An 18,663-nucleotide genomic window follows, 5' to 3' on the forward strand; every position below is an offset into this window, starting at 1 on the left:
CATCCTGCAAGACTCTTTATTAGAATCAGCCACCTGAATCAGCAGCACTTCAGAAGAAACAATGCTTCACCATAAAGCTTTGCAAACAAAAACTGCACTTCTTGTTCAATTGGTGCACGCAGTAATATAAAAAGGGGGATGATTTTGAATTAATAATGTCCATGCAGCCTTGCCCTAAGCATGATAACAACAACCCTCTAACAGGTTTTCCCATAGACCCCATATTTGAGTTATGATTCAGTTTCCTCTTTAAAAACTGTGGGCAGGACACTATAAAGCCACAGGGTGACATGCGTTTCATGTGGCTGGGGGTATATGCTCGGCTGAGTCAAGGCAGGAAGACTAGTGCAACTCAAATAAGGATCTGATATTTAGGTTGCCCTCTCTGTGTCTGTCACATCTTCCCACTGGTTTGAAACTGGTACACGTGGGTGGAATTTAAGGTCAAGGTAAGTCTAAATTGAGATAGGTGGGCTCTCCTAAATGCCACTGTCATTCATGTTTTTACTGAGTAAATGACTAAGACTTTTACTTTTGAGTGGGGTCTACTGGTTGGCTGTTGCTGAATAACATACAGAGGGCCCTTGTCAAGAAGACATTTCTCCAAATTGATCTAGAAGAGAGGGACCAGATATCGTAAATATGTTATGTATTTATCAGATGAAGATCTGAATGAATTCAGTGATACACAGTTTCACTGAGTCATATGGTTGACCTAAATTAAGTGTACTATGTAGGTCATTAAAGAGAATCTGCAAGGTAAAGCCTTATGAAGCAACAATTCAGAGATCTCCTTACGTAATTGTGTTAAATGAAAAGTAAAGTCAGTGAGTAAAGTTAAAGACTGCTGTGTTTAATGTAATATTATAAATTATACGGAATTCCCTTTAATGTTAGATTTAACAAATGCAAGTTGTTTAATGTAAAAGCTTCACCCCTATTAATCCCGCTTCATTGTGAGTACAATCTTGCTCAAATAAACAAAGGAAAAACCCATGATTTATCATATTATCTGTAATTAAGTTGCCAGCAAAACATGACATTACAAACATCATCCTTCAGTATGATTTACAATAAGCTTCTTCAACTCTTATGTAATCATTTTCACTTTGCAACTTTTATCATGCAAAGATAATATTTTTTAAAATGCAAGAAAGAACGCTAATTAAATCTTAGACTGTCTGGCAGACAGTCTTGTAGCTAAACTTCTATTTGCATAGAATTTCATCATCACTCTGAAACGGCTTTGAAAAAACTGTCTGCATTGGTCGAGTGCGGCTGTCAATCAAATAAATTGTGTGCGTCATTTCCGTTGTCAGGTGGCGCTGTCGCTGTGGAAAGATGCGATCAGCGAAGAGCGGAGGCTTTTCCTTAATTGCTCATTTCGGTAATAGAGGCTAAAAAAGCCGAAAGCAAACCTCTGTGGTGTCTGCTGTTTAAAACGAGAAGCGCCTCACATCTACCACAGCGTTCACCGAAGAAATGTCCATGTTTTAAGGAGGCGACACAGATTTAACCCGGCGGTTTAGGCTCGAGGTAAGTGAGATGGTGACTACGTTGCTATCTAGCTTTCTGGCACGGCTAGCCAGCTGTAATGTTACCTACTTTGTTTAAATGGCCTCCCGCCTGCTCTGTAGCCTCGAGCTTGGCGTTAGCTCACATCGCTCGCCAGGAGCAACCATATTTAAACCTCTTGGGTACGCGAGAAGACACGCAAAGCAGCCGTATTTCAGCTAACAACCGCTCAGTGTAGTTGTCACCGAAATACTAACTCCTTGTTGTGCTGTGTGCCCCCTTTGTGTGGTCGGTAGATCCGTATTTACCCGAGTAAATCGATCATATTCGCTGCCGTACTAAGTTTGTATGCGTGCCTAACATTGGTTTTATGTCGCTGTCGGTAAGTGTACAATGTAAAAATAACTTGCCTTGTGGTGTTTAAGCAATTGCCACAATCAAGCATTCATTTATTCGCGCTTTGCAGTCTGGTTTAGATGCGTGTACCTAGCCGTTTGAGATCGTTCAGGTAGTTTTTGTTCAAAGAGATCTATAGAAGAGCCAGACATCAGCGTCTGGCTGCTGGAGTACTGAGCTGCCTGTAGAGTGAATTTGTCCAAGTTGCAAAGCATAACGTCAGCGCTTTACTCTACGACCCGTCTCGTTTACAGTGCTTGCTGCCAGGACTGAACGGTGTCCAGTCCAGACCTTGTGGTTGCAAAATGGCACCAAACGATGTGTGGCAGTCTGCGTGTGTGTGTGTGCGCGTTTGTAGTTATTTTTGTCAGGTGATTTGCAATGTGACCTTGTGTCCACGACGTTGGTGTATGGTCAAGGGCGTTGTTTTTGCCAGAATCTAGTCGGCTGCAGCTAGGAGCAGGGACAGCGTGTGAACGGATATCAGTAGCATTGCATTTAAGCATAAGGACTGGAGATCTGACCTTGGAGTTACTTTGTCTGTAACTGGCTTTGCATCTGTGCATGTGTTATAGCATACCTTTCTGCACGGTTTTACTTTGTAATGTTTACTACCGAAGTGCCATTTTGCTTTTTCTCCATCTCTGTACTACCTTGCTATCGCAGGCCAGACGAGTGGCTTGGAGTCTGGGTGGGTGGATCTTGAGACACCTACGTGGTTGTTTTGTTCTGATACTATTTAAGGAGCCCACATTTCTCGTGGGCACTGGCAGCGTGTCTCTCCTCCTTTTGTGTGATATGATTCAGAGGCTTTATCTGTTCTTGTCCTCCATCTGATACAGGCAGAGGCAGCCTTGCTTACTAGATCATAGGCTGTGCAGAGAGGCACAGCAGTGTCAGAAAAGGAACCGTGTGTTGTCATCACGCTGAAGTAATTTAGGTCGGTGTGGATAAGTTGGTTAAATTGACCTTTGCTTTCTTTGATGACTCTCAGGTTGGCTCCACAGTACTGCAGCTAGTTTTTAGTAAGTACATGAATAGCTTTGGGTTCATTTGTGTGTTGTATCTGCCTATGAGTCATTTTAGTGTTGTAGTTCAAGGTGCATAAGCATTTCGGCTTATTCGGTTGGAAGAGAGAGTTGCTCCATGTACTTATTTAACTCTAGCACTCATCCACAATTTAGTTTATTTTCTGGAAACACTGGAAGCCCCTGTGTACACGGTTCGTTCTGTTAGCTTCTTTGGCGGCTGCCTGAAAAATTAATTTCCTGCCCACAAGTCTCATAAATTGTAATGCTTAATTATCTGTTGCTTTGTGTCCTCTAGTGTAAGATGCTTTCTTACTACTGGCAGTATGACTTGGTGTCACTCTGGCTTGTGCCATAAATGCAGTCAGAAAACCTCAGCTCATCAGACTCAGTGGGTGATGACTAGTGGAGATGGAGACAGATGGGCGAGAGACATGATGATGACACTGTCTGCTGTCTGGGATCACAAAAAGCCTCATGGAAGTGAGAATTCATACCAGCTCTACTGACTGCCAACTGTCCTGCCTCCTCTCTGCCCAAAAAAATCACCAACTGGCAGTGGTGCACGATTAGTTTTGAAACAGGAAGATGGGCAGATTCATTAAAGAGAATTTTCTGGAGTTTGTCGGATGCAAGATTGAGATATTCTAAAGCTTTTTGGGTCTCCATCAAACTTTAAAAGATGTTGTATAATATAAGGTTTTTGCGTGTGGGGAATCTCTGCTGTGGCTCAAATATGCATACTACTTATCGGTGACATTTAACGTAGAGATGCGACACTCGGATATCACTTGTATGTGGACATTTTGTGTGAGCTTTTCTATCTCTAAGCTGCACCTGCCAGAGGCAGACTCTTATCGGTGTCATCGCCTAGACTTTTTAAGGCTCTCTGGACGACAGCTGGGTGAATCATTCCTCTCGGTTCAGGGCACTACTTCCCTGTTATGGGAAACGGATGGGGTTTCATTACATAGGAACTCTGTATCAGTAAACAAAACATGCTGCATACCTCTTGCTCTCTGAATTCTGGGAGGCAGATCAGATCTGCTGTGTCAGTTAATGTAGTTTGTGCAATGTGTCACACTCTCTCTGCTTTTTCTGGCATGTGAATAAAGTTCCTATCAGGACACTTTATTTTATTTATTTATTTTCCCCCCCTCTGTAGTTAGAATATATCCGTTCAGATAGTCCTGGCTGTACAACAGATTTAGAGCGGAAGGATTTTCTGAATCAAGTCCACTGCAGCAGGAAAAGCTAAAGATTAAAGTATTAATCGGAAAAGCTTCCATTTTAAACAGTATTGTGCAAGTGGCTCTAATTTATGTGAAAGTGCTAGCTGTTTAAATTGCAGATTTTGGCACATTAACATAGGCTGTTGGAGATTGAATCTGAGGTGTTACCCTTGCCACGAGCAGCTATTAGTTGGAATGGTGCTGTAATGGCCTCACATTGACACTGAGGTGTCGGTAACTGAGTGTGGAATATTTAAAGGTGGAGGTGCTACAAAGCCTTCCTCATTGTTCTTTCTACCACAGTCTGCAGAACTATTGCTAAGTTTATAGTAGATATGTTAAACATGTATCACTAGTTTTAAAAATACAGACTTGATTATAGATGAGTAGTACATGACCTCTGTTCAATTTGCTTTGGTTTTTTTGTTGTTTTTTTGTTTTTGTTTTTTCCCCCCCCCCCAGTCAGATGCATGCACTTTCACTTTAACCTGACGGTCTTTATCTCATGTGCTAATCAGATTTATTCCCCTGTAGAGCTCCAGTATGTCTAAGCGGCGCTCGTCGGAGAGGGGGGCTGGTGAGACATCAGGCAGAGCCAGCAAGCTGCAGAGTCCCGGGATATCCGGTAGTAATGCCAAGAGAGCTGGGCCCTTTATTCTTGGTAAGGACACTAGGAGTGTTTGCTCAGTTCTGAAAAAGGTTGAAATGTTGGCTGGATGAAATTTCACCTAGTGTGCATTGTAAATATGCTTCACATGAATACAGGAAATAGGGGGGTGTCTGTCTGTGTATGAAGGGCCTAAGACAAGAATTTGAAGAATTTTTGCGGATCGTCATGAAAGGTCTTAGTCTGTTTGAGCAACTTTATTTCCTCCCATTGGAAAATTAATTTCTTTCCTATACTATAAAATGTACATTGGACACAACTCCTCCACTCTTTGCAATACAGACTTCCAAAGAAAACATTACACTTGAGGTGTTAATGGGTAAATGCAGCCTTTAATGAGTGGCAGTGAGAGCACACACACTTCAGCATGTAGCCTTTTGGTCATGCAGCTGTTCCCTTTCGTGTCCTTGCAGGGCCTCGCCTGGGCAACTCACCAGTGCAGAGCATAGTGCAGTGTCTGGCCAGAAAAGACGGCACAGATGACTTCTATCAACTCAAAGTAAGTCTGTCTGGGTAGAAATGTTGTTGTTTTGTGGTGTTTTGAGTTTCTTTCTTACAAACATATGACTCAATTAAGATTGGGCATCTTGTTCAAAACAAAGCTACGTCACCTGTAGACACCTGAACTTTTGACCTTCCTTTTGTTGCTGTTCATTTTATTGCCCTGTTTAAGTCTAGCAGTCAGTTTACTGGGACTGTTCGATGTTTGTTAAACAAGTGGGGAGCTTTACAGTTGAGTGGAATGAGGGTTTGCGCCACCTGTAATGTCAACTTTTAAACCTCACAACCCTCCGTCATACGTATGACACAGAGCTTGTTTACTTCATTGACCTGAGTCCAGCTTGACCCTGTTTACTCCAGAACTTGGTGACTTAAGTCATTAAATGTTTTGTTTTAGGACTGAAGAGTAAGCAATTAAAGTGCGGCTTTTTTTGGGGAGGGGAACGCTATCTGTGCCTTTAGCCCTTTTCTATTAGTACCTACTCAGGTGACTCGCCATAGTTTTCCGGGTTTCCCATTAGGTCATAGTACCTCGTACCAGGGACTAAAGTAGTACCTGCTTAGCCAGGGTGCCAAAGTGATCAGAGGAGGTGGAAAAAATGTGACGCCGTCACAAATTGGCTGATCAGTGGTGTCGCTCGATGAGTCATGAAAGCATCTCGTTCATGAAAATCAAAACCACCTTTTTAAACCTGGAAATCGGGGAAAAGGTTACAAAAAACATTTTGTGATCCCAGAGTCTGACGAGAAGCCACAGACCAAGCAGCAGATATATAGTTGCTTCGACGTCCATCTAGTAACGTTGGTATCGCATAGCGTCACGGGACACTTGGCTGTGTTGCTATAATGACGACCACACACATTAGGTGCTACTCGAAAGGAATGGGGGAAAAACCTGTCGGGTTGATCCGAGTAAATGCTAATGGAAAAGGGGCTTTTATAAACTCTTGTCTTGGGGCCTAATGTCTGCTCTGTGTGTGGTTACTGCAGATTTTGACGCTGGAGGAACGAGTAGACTCTGCCAAGGAGACACAAGAGGAGAGGCAGGGGAAGATGCTGCTGCACACAGAATACTCACTTCTTTCCCTGCTGCACAACCAAGATGGTGTGGTCCACCACCATGGCCTCTTTCAGGTAGGCTGAGACTTGAGTTGAGTTGCTTTTTACTTTTGTCAGTGTGGAGGGATAAAATGTTTCTTAGTTAATGTTAGGAATATAAAGATTTTTTTGTTGTTTGTTTTTCAGTCAATATTTGCTTTAACTGTTGTGCAAATAAGATATGCTAATGGCATCAACCTGTCGTCTATTTTGAACCACTTATTGATTGGTCCTTATTTGGCATCTAGTTATGGCTGAATTTGTCCTCATTGTAAAGAGGTCTAAGAATTTAAAACGCTTTATTGATTTATCTACAGTGAAGTTTGTTTGGCTGGCAAAGAAGTGTCTAATATCCAAAACTATGAAAACTTTCTGCCAAAATGTTATTTTAAACATTGCACTGGCCTAGAACCTCACAAGCTGTGCATTAGTCAGCACTAGGTCGGCAGGCATTCTATATGTGGAGAGGTTTCTATCACTTTCTATTCATTTTAGAATATGGTTTCATTATGCAAGTACAAGTAACGGCATGCGCTTATCAGCTCAGTGGCAGCAGTAAGCTTGTCAGCCAGCTGTTATTCTCTTATCCAAGTGGTTTCAAAAGAGAAGTGGGAGTGCCATTAAAACTATATTTATCTGCAGTCATCTTCTGTTTACACTCACATTTATTCATAATGACCCCCACCGCCCACCTACCTTTTCACCTGTCTTCCCGTCGGCGTCCTCTTAACGTTGTTATTGTTAAATCTCTGTCTCCGTTTCCTCTTGTCTCTCTTTCACATCCTGTCTCTTTCATTCTGCCTGTGTTCTCAGAATAGCTGCATTGAGCCATGCACTCTGATTCATTTAGGCTTGTGATATTGATTGGATTATTATAGTGCATCTGTGCTGTGAGAGGCTGGGTTTAATGTACTGTTTAAGAGGTGCTGACTGAATCTAAAAAAACAAAACAAAAAAAGACAATCTGATACAAAAATCAATAAAGTGGTGTCTCTGCTAGGTGGTGCTGGAAGACTGAATCGTCTATGCTGGTCTATAGCACCCAGTGTTTCAGGGTAGATGTTGTCTTTATCTTGGGTACAGGCAGGCTGTTAATGGCTCCTGCGCTGCAATCTTTATTTCCAATCAATCTGTTAAATCTATTTGATCAGCTGATAGCAGAAAAGCAGAAAGCCCTTTTGTTTGCATGTGGTTTTGTTACCCCTTTTTGACTGGATATGCTGCATATTAAACGCATTACCCTTTTATTCTCCAGGATCGAGCCTATGAGATTGTGGAGGACACAGATGCTAACAAAATGCGCAAGATGAAAAAGCGTCTCTGCCTCGTGCTGGACTGCTTGTGTGCACATGACTTTAGTGACAAGACGGCGGATCTAATAAATCTCCAGCATTACGTCATAAAGGAGAAGCGCTTGAGTGAGCGGGAAGCCATTGTCATCTTCTATGATGTGGTGCGTGTGGTGGAGGCTCTTCACAAGGTAAATCTAAACGGATTGTGCTCGACTCATCGAAGAGCATTTTAAAGCATTCTAAAGAATATTTCCCGTTGCACCACTCCAGTGTGTCTAAATGAAACTATGATTGTGCAATTTTCTGAGCAAACAGTTTGGATACTGCAATGTTTTGTCAACTGTTTAGAAAATACTTTTTTTTTTTTTTTTTTTTTTTTTTTTTTTTCCCCTTTCTATCATCATTTCTGATTACTCATTTCCCATGCTCCTGTGCCACTCCTAGAACAGATTGTTGTGATACCAATGATTCACAAAGCACAACATAACCTTTTTTTTTCCCCCTACTTTTTCCTGCTTGCAGAAAAACATTGTTCACAGAGACCTCAAGCTGGGAAATATGGTGCTGAACAAGCGGTAAGATGTGCAGCTTTTATTTCAGCACGGCATGTTAGTTGGCCAGTAATTCCTCCCATTATAGTGGGTGAGTTACTTTAGTGTGCCAGGCTTCATTCTCTCGGCTCACATGTGCATTAGGTCTAAACTGGCTCCAGCAGCCTGCTTCCAGTGTATATCTGAACATCAGTACAACCAGAGGTCGTGTTCTTAGATTAAGGGCAACATCAGTATCAGGAAACGAAAGCCTCACCATTTTGTGCTTAACACTTCACCCATGTGTGTGACTTCCTATTGCTGGATTTGTATTTCTATTTTTTTTCCTTTCTTAAAAATGAGAGGCGAACTGGGCACTGGTTATGCAGCATGCAGGACCTTAGGTGCACCTCAGGTCAGATTTGCCATGCAGAATGAAAAACTACTCATCTGTAAACCATTCAACTGTGTTTAGAAAGTGTATTGAGGGGTAAAACTGCCCCCCCCCCCCCCCCCCCCCCCCCCCCACACACACACACACACACACACACACACACACACACACACACACACACACACACTGGAAGTGCTATTTTTAGAGTTTAGAGAATTGCAAAATGTTACAGATGCATAAAGTTGTCAGAAAAAAGTTAAACATTAGAGGACACAAAACTTCTTAATTAAGGACTGAATGACTAAAGCTGACACAGTGTTGTTCAGCCATGATCTGCAACTACTTGTACTGAGATGTCATGTACTTGGTTTATCTGCTTTATTGCACACTTCTTCATCTACTGCATCAGCACCCATAACAACCTGCAGTAGTAGTGATGAAACAATGTTTAGACCAGGGTAGGAGGGTGGTGGGGAGAGGAGCAGACGAGTGGAACACTCCGTCCCAGCTGGAGACAAAGGAGAGGCCTGCCAAAGGCCCATAGCTCAGAGCTGACTCACACCACCATGTACTGCACACACAGTCATCATTTATTTCATTATTTACACTACAATCCCTTTTCTGCATCTGTTGTCTGATCTATGCCCTTTTTGTTATATCATTTTTTTTAATCCATCGTCTCCCCCCCCCTATTTTAGTTTAATATTTTTATTTATATCTGTAGGTTGTCTTTTTTTTTTTTTTTTTTCCTCTTTGCAGTAGAGTCACCACTTGTATTTACAAACAATAGACTTCATAGCATACAAGTGCATCATACTTGTTGGTTGGCATGTTTCCTCGTGACCCCACCCTGAGTACGTATGACTGTAATGTCAGTGTGCGATTTCAGTGCCAGCTGTTAACAGTATATTATGAATCTGTATTCAGGGTCACTATATTTAGAACTATAGGAATTCCTAATTTTAGATTCCATAGGCGTATGTGGATATGAACTACATAAATGTGTCTTTTTAAATTCTGTAAAAGCTGACAAACTCCTACTGTAATAATAATAATAATAATAAAATAATCGAAATAATAAAATGAAAATACAGTTGTATTAGACATGTAGTGGCTTTTGCATTAAAAACATTTTGTTACACAAAAACCTGGAACTTGGTAAGACCATTCGAATCAGTGGTTCCCATAATCTGCGAAACGAAAGTCTCTGAACAAGTTGCCCAGCGTTTAACCTCTTCTTGTCAGCTGGTGTATTATGATCAGAACATTGTGGGGAAGGAGAAGTCATGGGAGTTATTTAGGTTTCTGGTTTCCTGACTTGCCCTGGGTCACATGACCAGGAAGCAGGGATGATGTGGTCTCTCTTGCGTCCTCAGGGACCCTTGCCTCACGAAGCAAACATGCAATTTCATTTAACCAATCTCCGGTGCAAGAATAGAAGCCTGTGTCGTGATGCACACAGACAAAAGGACAGATCTCTCCATGAAGGAAGCTTTTATGTTGAGGGTCCTTGAAGCATTGCCCTCTGTTCCTTTGGCCTATCCTTGTGCAGATCACAAGGCTGCTATGTGGTTACAGTGACTTGAATTACAAAAGCTGTTAAAGGGTATTGATAACATAAAATTCTGAAAATCAAATTGCGACTTTTTCATGGGAAGATTAGAGGATTTTAGTCAGAGCGTTTAGCCAGAATTGTCTCCAGATGCTGTAATGGGAATAGTGAATGAAAAACGAGGCAGGGTGTGAAAGTGAGAGAGAATAGGGGAAGCTGTTGACCTTAGGCTTTTTAGAAAGCGGATGTGGGTGAAGAGCATGATCCAAAGGACCCGAGCTAGTACACGATGGCTGCTTTTGTGTGCGAGTGCCCCCCCCCCCCCCTAGCGTGTTAGCCCTGGGAGTGATCGTGTGGGTTTGAAGTTGTTTGTGTACATATTTTAAACTTGAGCTTTATATATTCATTTAACAGCCCATCACCATGCAGGCTTAGTCATCGAAACAATTATTCTAAACCACAGGTTGACTCATGTTTGTCAAAGTGCAGCTTTGCTTTTGCTTTTTCTTTTTTTTTTTTTTTTTTTTTTTTTTTTTTTTTTTTTTTTCTTCTCCCCTTCCCTCTCTGCTAAAGGAACATAGTGCACAGTCCCTCAGTTTGCTCATGGTAAACTTAACTGCTCTGAATCCAAGTCTCATTGGAGAAATCCTAGTACTACCAGGGAAGCAAAGTTAATCAAACCTGTAAAAAGAGTGAGTCTTTGAAGCACCACTGTATCTGGACTGATGTTGTTCTCATAAAGGCTGTAGGCCAATAATAGCTAACACCATACCATCGGTGCTTATTTGTATTAAGTATATTAGCTTTATGCATGGTTTCAAAATTGAGATTTCGCTACAGTTTGTCTTTGATGCAAAGTGTTCTGTAGTTAAGCCCTGTTGCTCTGAGCATAAAGTTTTATTTGTTAAGATACCAATACTGCATGTAAAACCTTTCAACAACTTTTGCAGAGCTTGAAGCCAACTTTATCATTTGTTGTATGTAAATTTTTTTTTTTTTTTTTTTTTTTTTTTAATAAAGATCAAGCCTTGGGGTCAAGACAAGTCTTTATTCCGTCAACTGAATGTGTTGTGTTAAGTCTGAACTGTGTTTTGAGCAAGATTGTTGAGAACATATAAAAATAAAAAAAAAATAAAAAAACTCTATCAATGGGAATATTGTGTTCACCGTTTGATTGAAAGCATTAACAAGTTTGTTTTGCATGTCCTCACAGGACTCATCGAATCACCATCACAAACTTCTGCCTGGGAAAGCACCTGGTGAGTGAGGATGACCTTCTGAAAGACCAGAGAGGAAGTCCAGCTTACATCAGTCCTGATGTACTAAGTGGTGAGTGAGGGTTTCAGGCATGGATTGTTTGTTTGTTCTTTGACCAATTATACCAACTATCAGAAGTGAAATGGGTTTGCTTAGTGTGGGTGAAACAAGTGTGCAGGGTTTTTTGGTTTGTTGGTTTTTTGTTTGTTTTTCCTTCTTTCCCTCCTCCCTCCAAATGCAGACTAGAAATGTCTGAGTAAAATTATGGAATCGTGATTCCTTCTCTGAAGCCAGATAGGAACTTTGTTTTTGTGTTGTTGGTTGTTTTTGGTTTCATAATGCTTAGCAGTCAGGTCTTGTGTTGGATTTTCCGGTTATTGAGCAACCCGGAGGTATGTTGCAATCCTGGACTGGCAAAAGCAAGAAATGGCCTTTTTTGCCTTTATTTGAGTAATCTCAGTGATGTTGCATCCTACTGCTGTATGGTATGCATCTGCAAGGGGAAGCTACTGCTTTACTCTTGTTGCTCTGCTTTTTTTTTTTTTTTTTTTTTTTTTTTTTTCCCTTTTGTCTTTTTCCTTTTCCCCAGCTTGATGGTGCTTCTGTTAAAATTGCACACCCAAGTGCCACTATTAACGCCAATTCAAAAAGAACTTTAATTACTGATTTCCAATGCAAACTCTAGGACAGAAAACAAGAGAAGTATAATTTCAAGTGCAGTTCTTTCATGTCCAACCAGTCAAACTGTAGATAAAACCCCAGCGTGTATATCAGCATAACGTGACAGGCACACAATTAAACAGAGCTTCAGTGACTCATACAGTGATGACTCACTAGAGGGAAACTACTCCCATCTACCCTTTCCCCTCCCATCCCCTGCCTGTGTGTCACAAGCTTTAACATAATTGCCTGCTGCTGTTGCTGCCGACTCCCTGGCTCTAACAACAACACTGCCTATGGTCATGCACAGCCATGACACTCCACCCTCGCCAGCATCAGCTTCTCATTGTTGTTCTTCTGATTTAATGTCTCGTCTGGCTTTCAAAACATTTTTTTTTTTTTTTTTTTTTTTTTTTTTTAAGGTGCTTCTATTGGAAGTTTCTTTGAAGTACAACAGATGTGGAGTGTTTGCTTATATTGTTAATCATTAAACCTCGTGATTTGATGGCAATTTAACTTGCTGAACGGTTGGTTTCTCCTCACAGGACAAAAACTGACATTGCACCAATTGTCAACCTGTTTTCTGTTTGTCATGCATGTTAAATAGACCCTTATCCCCTCCTTCCTGCTTCCAGGTCGACCATATCGTGGAAAACCTAGTGACATGTGGGCGCTTGGTGTTGTTTTATTCACAATGCTGTATGGCCAGTTCCCCTTTTATGACAGCATGCCTCAAGAACTCTTCCGCAAGATCAAGGCTGCTGAGTACTCCATCCCAGAGTGAGCATTTATCTTTGTGGAGATTTAATTAAAGTGATCACATTAATATGACATTTTGCTCTGTTATTATTCTTTCATTCAAATTTGTTCTGAGATACAATCTTGCATTGTCTTTTGTTGTACTGCAGTAAAATCAAGGATTTAAATTAATTTACTCTCGTCTGCATTTTGATATTTATTTCAAACCTGACCTTGTAGATGTTCCACTTTTGTTTTAGGTTTTTTTGCTTTAAAGAAAAATCTTGTCCTTTTCCCTTACACCACCATTTATAGGGACGGCCGTGTGTCAGAGAACACGGTGTGCCTGATCCGAAAGCTACTGGTGCTGGACCCTCAGGAAAGGCTGACTGCAGGAGAGGTGCTGGAGTCCCTCAGTGCCATCATTGCCTCATGGTAATTGCGCCACCTGCTGGATGTTTGAGTGAATCAGATGTTTTGCATTTTGTTTGCAGAGAAACGAAAAAATTTGAATTGCACTGCTTTATTTGCACATTTCCTGGTATTGGCTATAAACCATTTGCAGACAGACAGTTCCTAATGATTAATGTGTTATGTTTAATCACAGGCAGTCAGTTTCAGCAATGAGTGGCCCTTTGCAGGTGGTTCCAGATATTGATGATCAGGTCAATCACCCGGAACAAGAGGTAAGATCTTGGAGGGAAAATTACATTTAAACTTAAAGGATACATATGCAGCAAGAGCTACATACTGAAAGTGGGTCGTAACAACATTGTAGCCACAGACCATAGGGAATTTGGGTGACCCAAAAGTGACGAATCACTTCCAGTTTGGACACAGCCAAACTGAGCGTCCTTGATGCAACTATGAAAACGAGTTGAATATTAAATTTTAGTTACAAAAAAGATCTCTTTACTCAATGTTGACTTTTTGCTACCACACTAACTGCAGCATATTGAACTGGATGCTTTCTTTCCTCAGGCCAAGGTGATAGAAGAGTCTTCGCAGTACGAGTTTGAGAACTACATGCGGCAGCAGCTGCTGCTAGCTGAAGAGAAGAACACTATCCATGAAGCCAAGAGCTTTCTCACAAACCGTCAGTTTGGCAGCATCCCACCTGTAAGGCGTCTTGGACACGATGCTCAGCCTGTCAGCCCACTAGATGCTGCCATCTTGGCACAACGTTTTCTGCGGAAGTAATCCCTCAATGACCAATTCCGGACTCTGGCCTCCCAGGAAGTAAAGAAACCTGCAGAGTCTAGAGAGGACTGGTGTAAATCCATTCCCCTCACCCCCCTCACCCACAAAACTGAACTTGCATACAGGAGGCCTGAGCTGATGTACAGACGGCCTTGTATGTAGGTGGGGTTTTGGCAGTCTAGGTGGAACAGATAGAAAGTGGGTACCAGAACAAACTGCCAACCCAGAACTTCGCTCCTCCTGTCTGAATCCTCTTGTGAAACATGGCAAGGCCTGCAGGAAGATCTGAACCAAAGGTTCCTGTCTTCAAGTCGCCCACAGTCAGATCTCACTGTGCAGCAGACGTGATTGCATAGTTTCACACGGCCCCAACACAAGGCTCTGCCTGGAGTGTTGAAGAAACTATCAACCCTGTGTTCCTCCTCTGTCGAGGATGCCCTACTGTAACACTTCCCTTCCCAACCAATTCTGGATCCCCTGAGCAATACAGGACCAGAATCATGTAGCAACCCCCTTTCTTCCTAGTGGTAATGGTATTGCCTCAAGTCGGATCACTTGATCACAGATGTCACTTCTGTATACCTCCATTCCAACCTCCTCCCCTCACTCCTTCCTCTCAGTCTGTTTTCCTGTAATGTTCCTGTCTGTAACTCTGACTTCAAATCAATCTACCTCTCTGTCTCTCTTCTGTTGGTAAACCATGCTCACTGTTCTGAGACAAGGGATTGTAACAATTGAATCTTGATGCCACCAGTGACATAGCATTAATGTTTTCTGTCAGTGATAATGCTTTGAAACCTTGTCAGTGGTTTCAAAAAATTCAAATAAGCTTTTTTTAAATCATAATTAAGTAGCATTTATCCCTATATTTGCATTGAAGAAAGAACTGAAGATCAAAGTATGTACAAGCATCCTTTGGTATTTGCAGAATGCATTGTCTCCCGCTTTTGCTCATCCCTGTGGAAATCTATTTTTAGCATCTAGGCAGCTAGTGTGAGGTACCTGGAAGTTACAATGCCAAGAACTGAATGGGGGGAAAAACTGTTGGCTCCTCCCTGCCAAGGCATATTGATAACGCTTCCACAGTGCCAGTATAGTGACGATCGGGCACTGTCTTGTTTCTATTGCCAAAAATCTTGCCTTAAAGTGCCCCTATTATCCTTTGTAGGTTTCCCTGTCCTTTTAGTCTTGCATGACTATTTCCATACATGTGAAATGTCTGAAAAGTTGGAGCCAAGTGCAGTTCAAGTGGAATTATTTGCAACTGTGGAAAATGGTGCTGATGAAATGCCTGAAACTCCTTGCTTATATTCCTCTTTTCCCCCCTCATCTGCATTACTATGTAACACACTGCCATGTGGCAAAGGTTTGGCATGACCTCAAAGGTCGAGCAGCTGTCTCAGCTACATGCAGACGCAGCCAGCTGCCTCAGTCATTACTTCCTTGCCAGAGTCGCTCCTGCTAACTAAAATGTCACAGCTATAAGCAAAGCACAACAAAAGTTCAGTTGTTCGCTGCAAGCGTGAAAACCGCTTTCTTTGTGTACTCCCAGCATCTGAAGAAATTTGAACTTTTCTTCTTAATATTCACGCACCCATAACGGTTAGGAAGTAGTTTATGTGTTTGGTGTTGGCATGGTGCCCGGCTAACTGTGCTTTCCATTTTCTTCTCTTAGGCTCTGGTCATACTAAACTGTATTTTAATGCAGCTGTTTTCCCACTAAACATGTTGTCATGTGAACATGTTTCTGTTGCCACAAAATGGACTGAGTATAAATGGTGGCACAAACACAACCCCCGTGTGTAAATGAGCTGTCACTTTAAAGCCATTTTCTGACCCCTGCTGCTCTGTACTACAGTTTCTATAAGCGCAATGTCATCTGACCAAAATCCCCTTTACCCAAGTTAGGCATGCATGTGATGGTTGCATATACTTTTTCCAAGCTTTCACGGAAAAGAAGCAAAAATGTGGCTAAAGCTTTGTTACCACTCAGAACAGGCATTTGTCAAGCCAACTGACCAATGAGCAGGCTTAAGGAAAGGGGCCAAAAAAGGGGTTTCAGTGCAAGTAATGTACAGTGTGAGATTTACCACCCCCACCCCACACTCGTTCGTGTGTGTGTGTGTGTGTGTGTGTGTGTGTGTGTGTGTGTGTGTGTGTGTGTGGACCATGTAAACCTGTTCTGTGGGCACTCCCTCTTTAAGGCCTGTAAATAAGTCTAATAGGGGCACTTTAAATTTACTTTTAGCCAAGGAAACCGGTACCCACAGGCTCATTCAGAATCAAATGGCTTCCAGGTATTTAACTTCCCTGTTTCTCTTTATAAAGACGGATTTGGGATAAGTGTTTCAGTATGAATGTGAATGTTTGACGTGTCCATGAGTGTATGTTGTCTTTCGGGCCAGGCGAAATGATGGTCTGAGGCTGTTAACTGTCTCAGACCCTTTAAGCTATCCTCCAATCATTGTGTTCTGTTATCTGGCCTGCCTCAGTGGCAGACACTGTGAAAACTAGTGCAGGCTTTGCTAAAACCGGGCTTGACTGAATGTTTTAGGGGATGACATTAATGCTTTAAGATTGGAAATGATCACATATCTGTTGCCATTCTCAGGCCTCTCTCTTGTACATGCTTGTATTATCTTATGGCGTAGGCTCCTGGCTGGTAATGAATACTATAAGTCATAGAAAAATTCAAATACAGACTCAGATTTTAAGTTTAGTTGCTGGGTTTTCTTGGCATTCTTAAGTGTTTCTTCAAACCATGGCAAAGCTACTAACCAGTGACTGTTAGGCATTTGTGCACTGCAACTTGCCTTTGCATATTGGTACCTGCTTTCTAGGCTTATTTATATTCAAACTGATTGCATGAACTTAGGCTCTTGAATACTTTCAAATCTTTACTACTTCCCCTTGTAATTTCATACTTTTATTCACTTGTGTAGACTTTCTCCCAAATGCCTCCACTGGAGCTTGCATCACAGACATTGATTATAGATGGTCCCAAAAAAATTAAGTGACATTTCAGACAGTGTCACTTAACTTTGGGTCTGTTTCATTGATTTAGACCAGTGAAGCAGACCCCACATCTTTGCTTTAAGCGTCAGCTCCAACAGTGGTTCTGCTTTAACCCTGTTATTTTGATCCTTTTCTGCCCGTTCATGAAATGGTAGCATTTCTATTTTGTTTCAATTCTTTGTATTACTAAGTCTTTCTTTCCATTTTGCCATAATGTCTGTGATCACCTTAAGCTACACTAATGAGACTGACTTTTGCATAGTTCTATTTTTTAAAGAAAACAAAATGATACTTGCATGTTTTCCTTATTTTATAGGAGGGGTTATTTTGTAGTGTTTTGTTTTTTCCTTTTCTTATATTTACCCCCCCAAAAAACTCCCTACACTTGCTGGTCAGTATGTAAATAATGCACCATCATGACTGCCCCAGTCATTGTATCTATTCCACCCCAGTGAGATACCAGCTCTGCTTCAACACATGGGATTGATGTGTGCTTTAGCTCACGTTGGCCTTCAAGTACCACATCTGGAGGCTGAAATATGTAAAGACAGCTGTTGGCTTTCTCCCTCCTCAATGTGAATTCCATGGGTTATACAGCAGTATTGTAGTAGTAGTAATAGCATAGGTTCAGTAGTGGCTGTGGGGGTTTTCTTAGCACCATAACTACTGCTGGATTTTTACATTGATACTGTGGAAAGTGTCTTAACACCATCTCCAGTGACACGTCTACAGTTTAGTAACTCAAGAGTTACTAAACTCTTGAGTTAGTAACTCTTAGTAAAGTGAATCAGTGTTTCACTTTCTAGCTAGTGGTTTTTACCACATTCAATGTGTTTTACAGAGTTGTATTGGTAGATTGCGTTGTGGACTGAAAGCATGGCAATTGTGAGATAACTCTGTGTAAAAACACGTGATTATTGCAGGATATTTGGATTTGCCAGTAAAACAAGTTGTAGATAATTGGGTTCCAAAAAAATCTCAATCTAAATTGAAAATCAACCTCCCCAACTGAAAGTAAAAAATTTTATACTTTTTTTTTTTTTTTTTTTTTTCCTCAAATTTAATTTTACCCTAGTTTTAAAGTTGTCAGTATATAACTGATGTATAGCTGACTGTTTCAACTGGAAACTTGGTGTAGGATGTGTGGCGTAGTTTAAACCCAATGGGAAAATGTGTTGTAAGCTGCTTGGTTGGACATGGGCATCTAAATACAGAAAACTGCGTAATTGTACAGATGAAAACGCGTTTGTATAAAAACATATTTTTCTACTTCATCAGATCTCTACATGCATGTCAGCAATAAACTTTGATATGGAAACATCCAGCTGTCTCATTCTTTCCCACTAGGTGGAGCAGTTAAAACAAAAACAAGACTGCAGTAGGGGGATTGTATTCTAAGTAGACCCATAAAGACTACCTCTCCTATATATTCTACCAGATTTGGACAAAAGAAACCTACAGAAAACTTGTACAACTGTGTTAGACGTCTCTAGATGTGCGTTTTCAGTGCACCACCCGTGTTATAAATGACTCCCTTTGTACTGTCTCACTCTTGCAGTGACTGTGGTTTTGGACCACACTGAGGTAG

The 18,663-nt window shown here is 41.4% G+C and overlaps 1 protein-coding gene across 2 annotated transcripts; it reads left to right on the plus strand.

Moving 5' to 3' along the window:
* The first annotated feature begins 1,307 nt into the window (after positions 1-1,307).
* stk40 (serine/threonine kinase 40) lies at positions 1,308-18,397 on the plus strand. 2 transcript variants are annotated; one of them, XM_040030357.1, is made up of 11 exons: positions 1,308-1,536; positions 4,706-4,832; positions 5,252-5,337; positions 6,330-6,473; positions 7,693-7,917; positions 8,252-8,304; positions 11,419-11,534; positions 12,758-12,902; positions 13,176-13,295; positions 13,468-13,546; positions 13,842-18,397. In XM_040030357.1, the coding sequence occupies exons 2-11, from the start codon at positions 4,715-4,717 to the stop codon at positions 14,058-14,060; spliced, it is 1,305 nt and encodes a 434-aa protein (XP_039886291.1). In that variant the 5' UTR covers positions 1,308-1,536; positions 4,706-4,714; the 3' UTR covers positions 14,061-18,397. The 2 variants fall into 2 exon arrangements, with proteins under 2 accessions (XP_039886291.1, XP_039886290.1); XM_040030356.1 differs by lacking the exon at positions 1,308-1,536 and adding an exon at positions 1,543-2,602.
* The last annotated feature ends 266 nt before the right edge of the window (positions 18,398-18,663 follow it).

Source organism: Simochromis diagramma, unplaced genomic scaffold (genome assembly GCF_900408965.1).
Source record: "Simochromis diagramma unplaced genomic scaffold, fSimDia1.1 OVJJ01000361.1, whole genome shotgun sequence".
NCBI lineage: Eukaryota > Metazoa > Chordata > Actinopteri > Cichliformes > Cichlidae > Simochromis > Simochromis diagramma.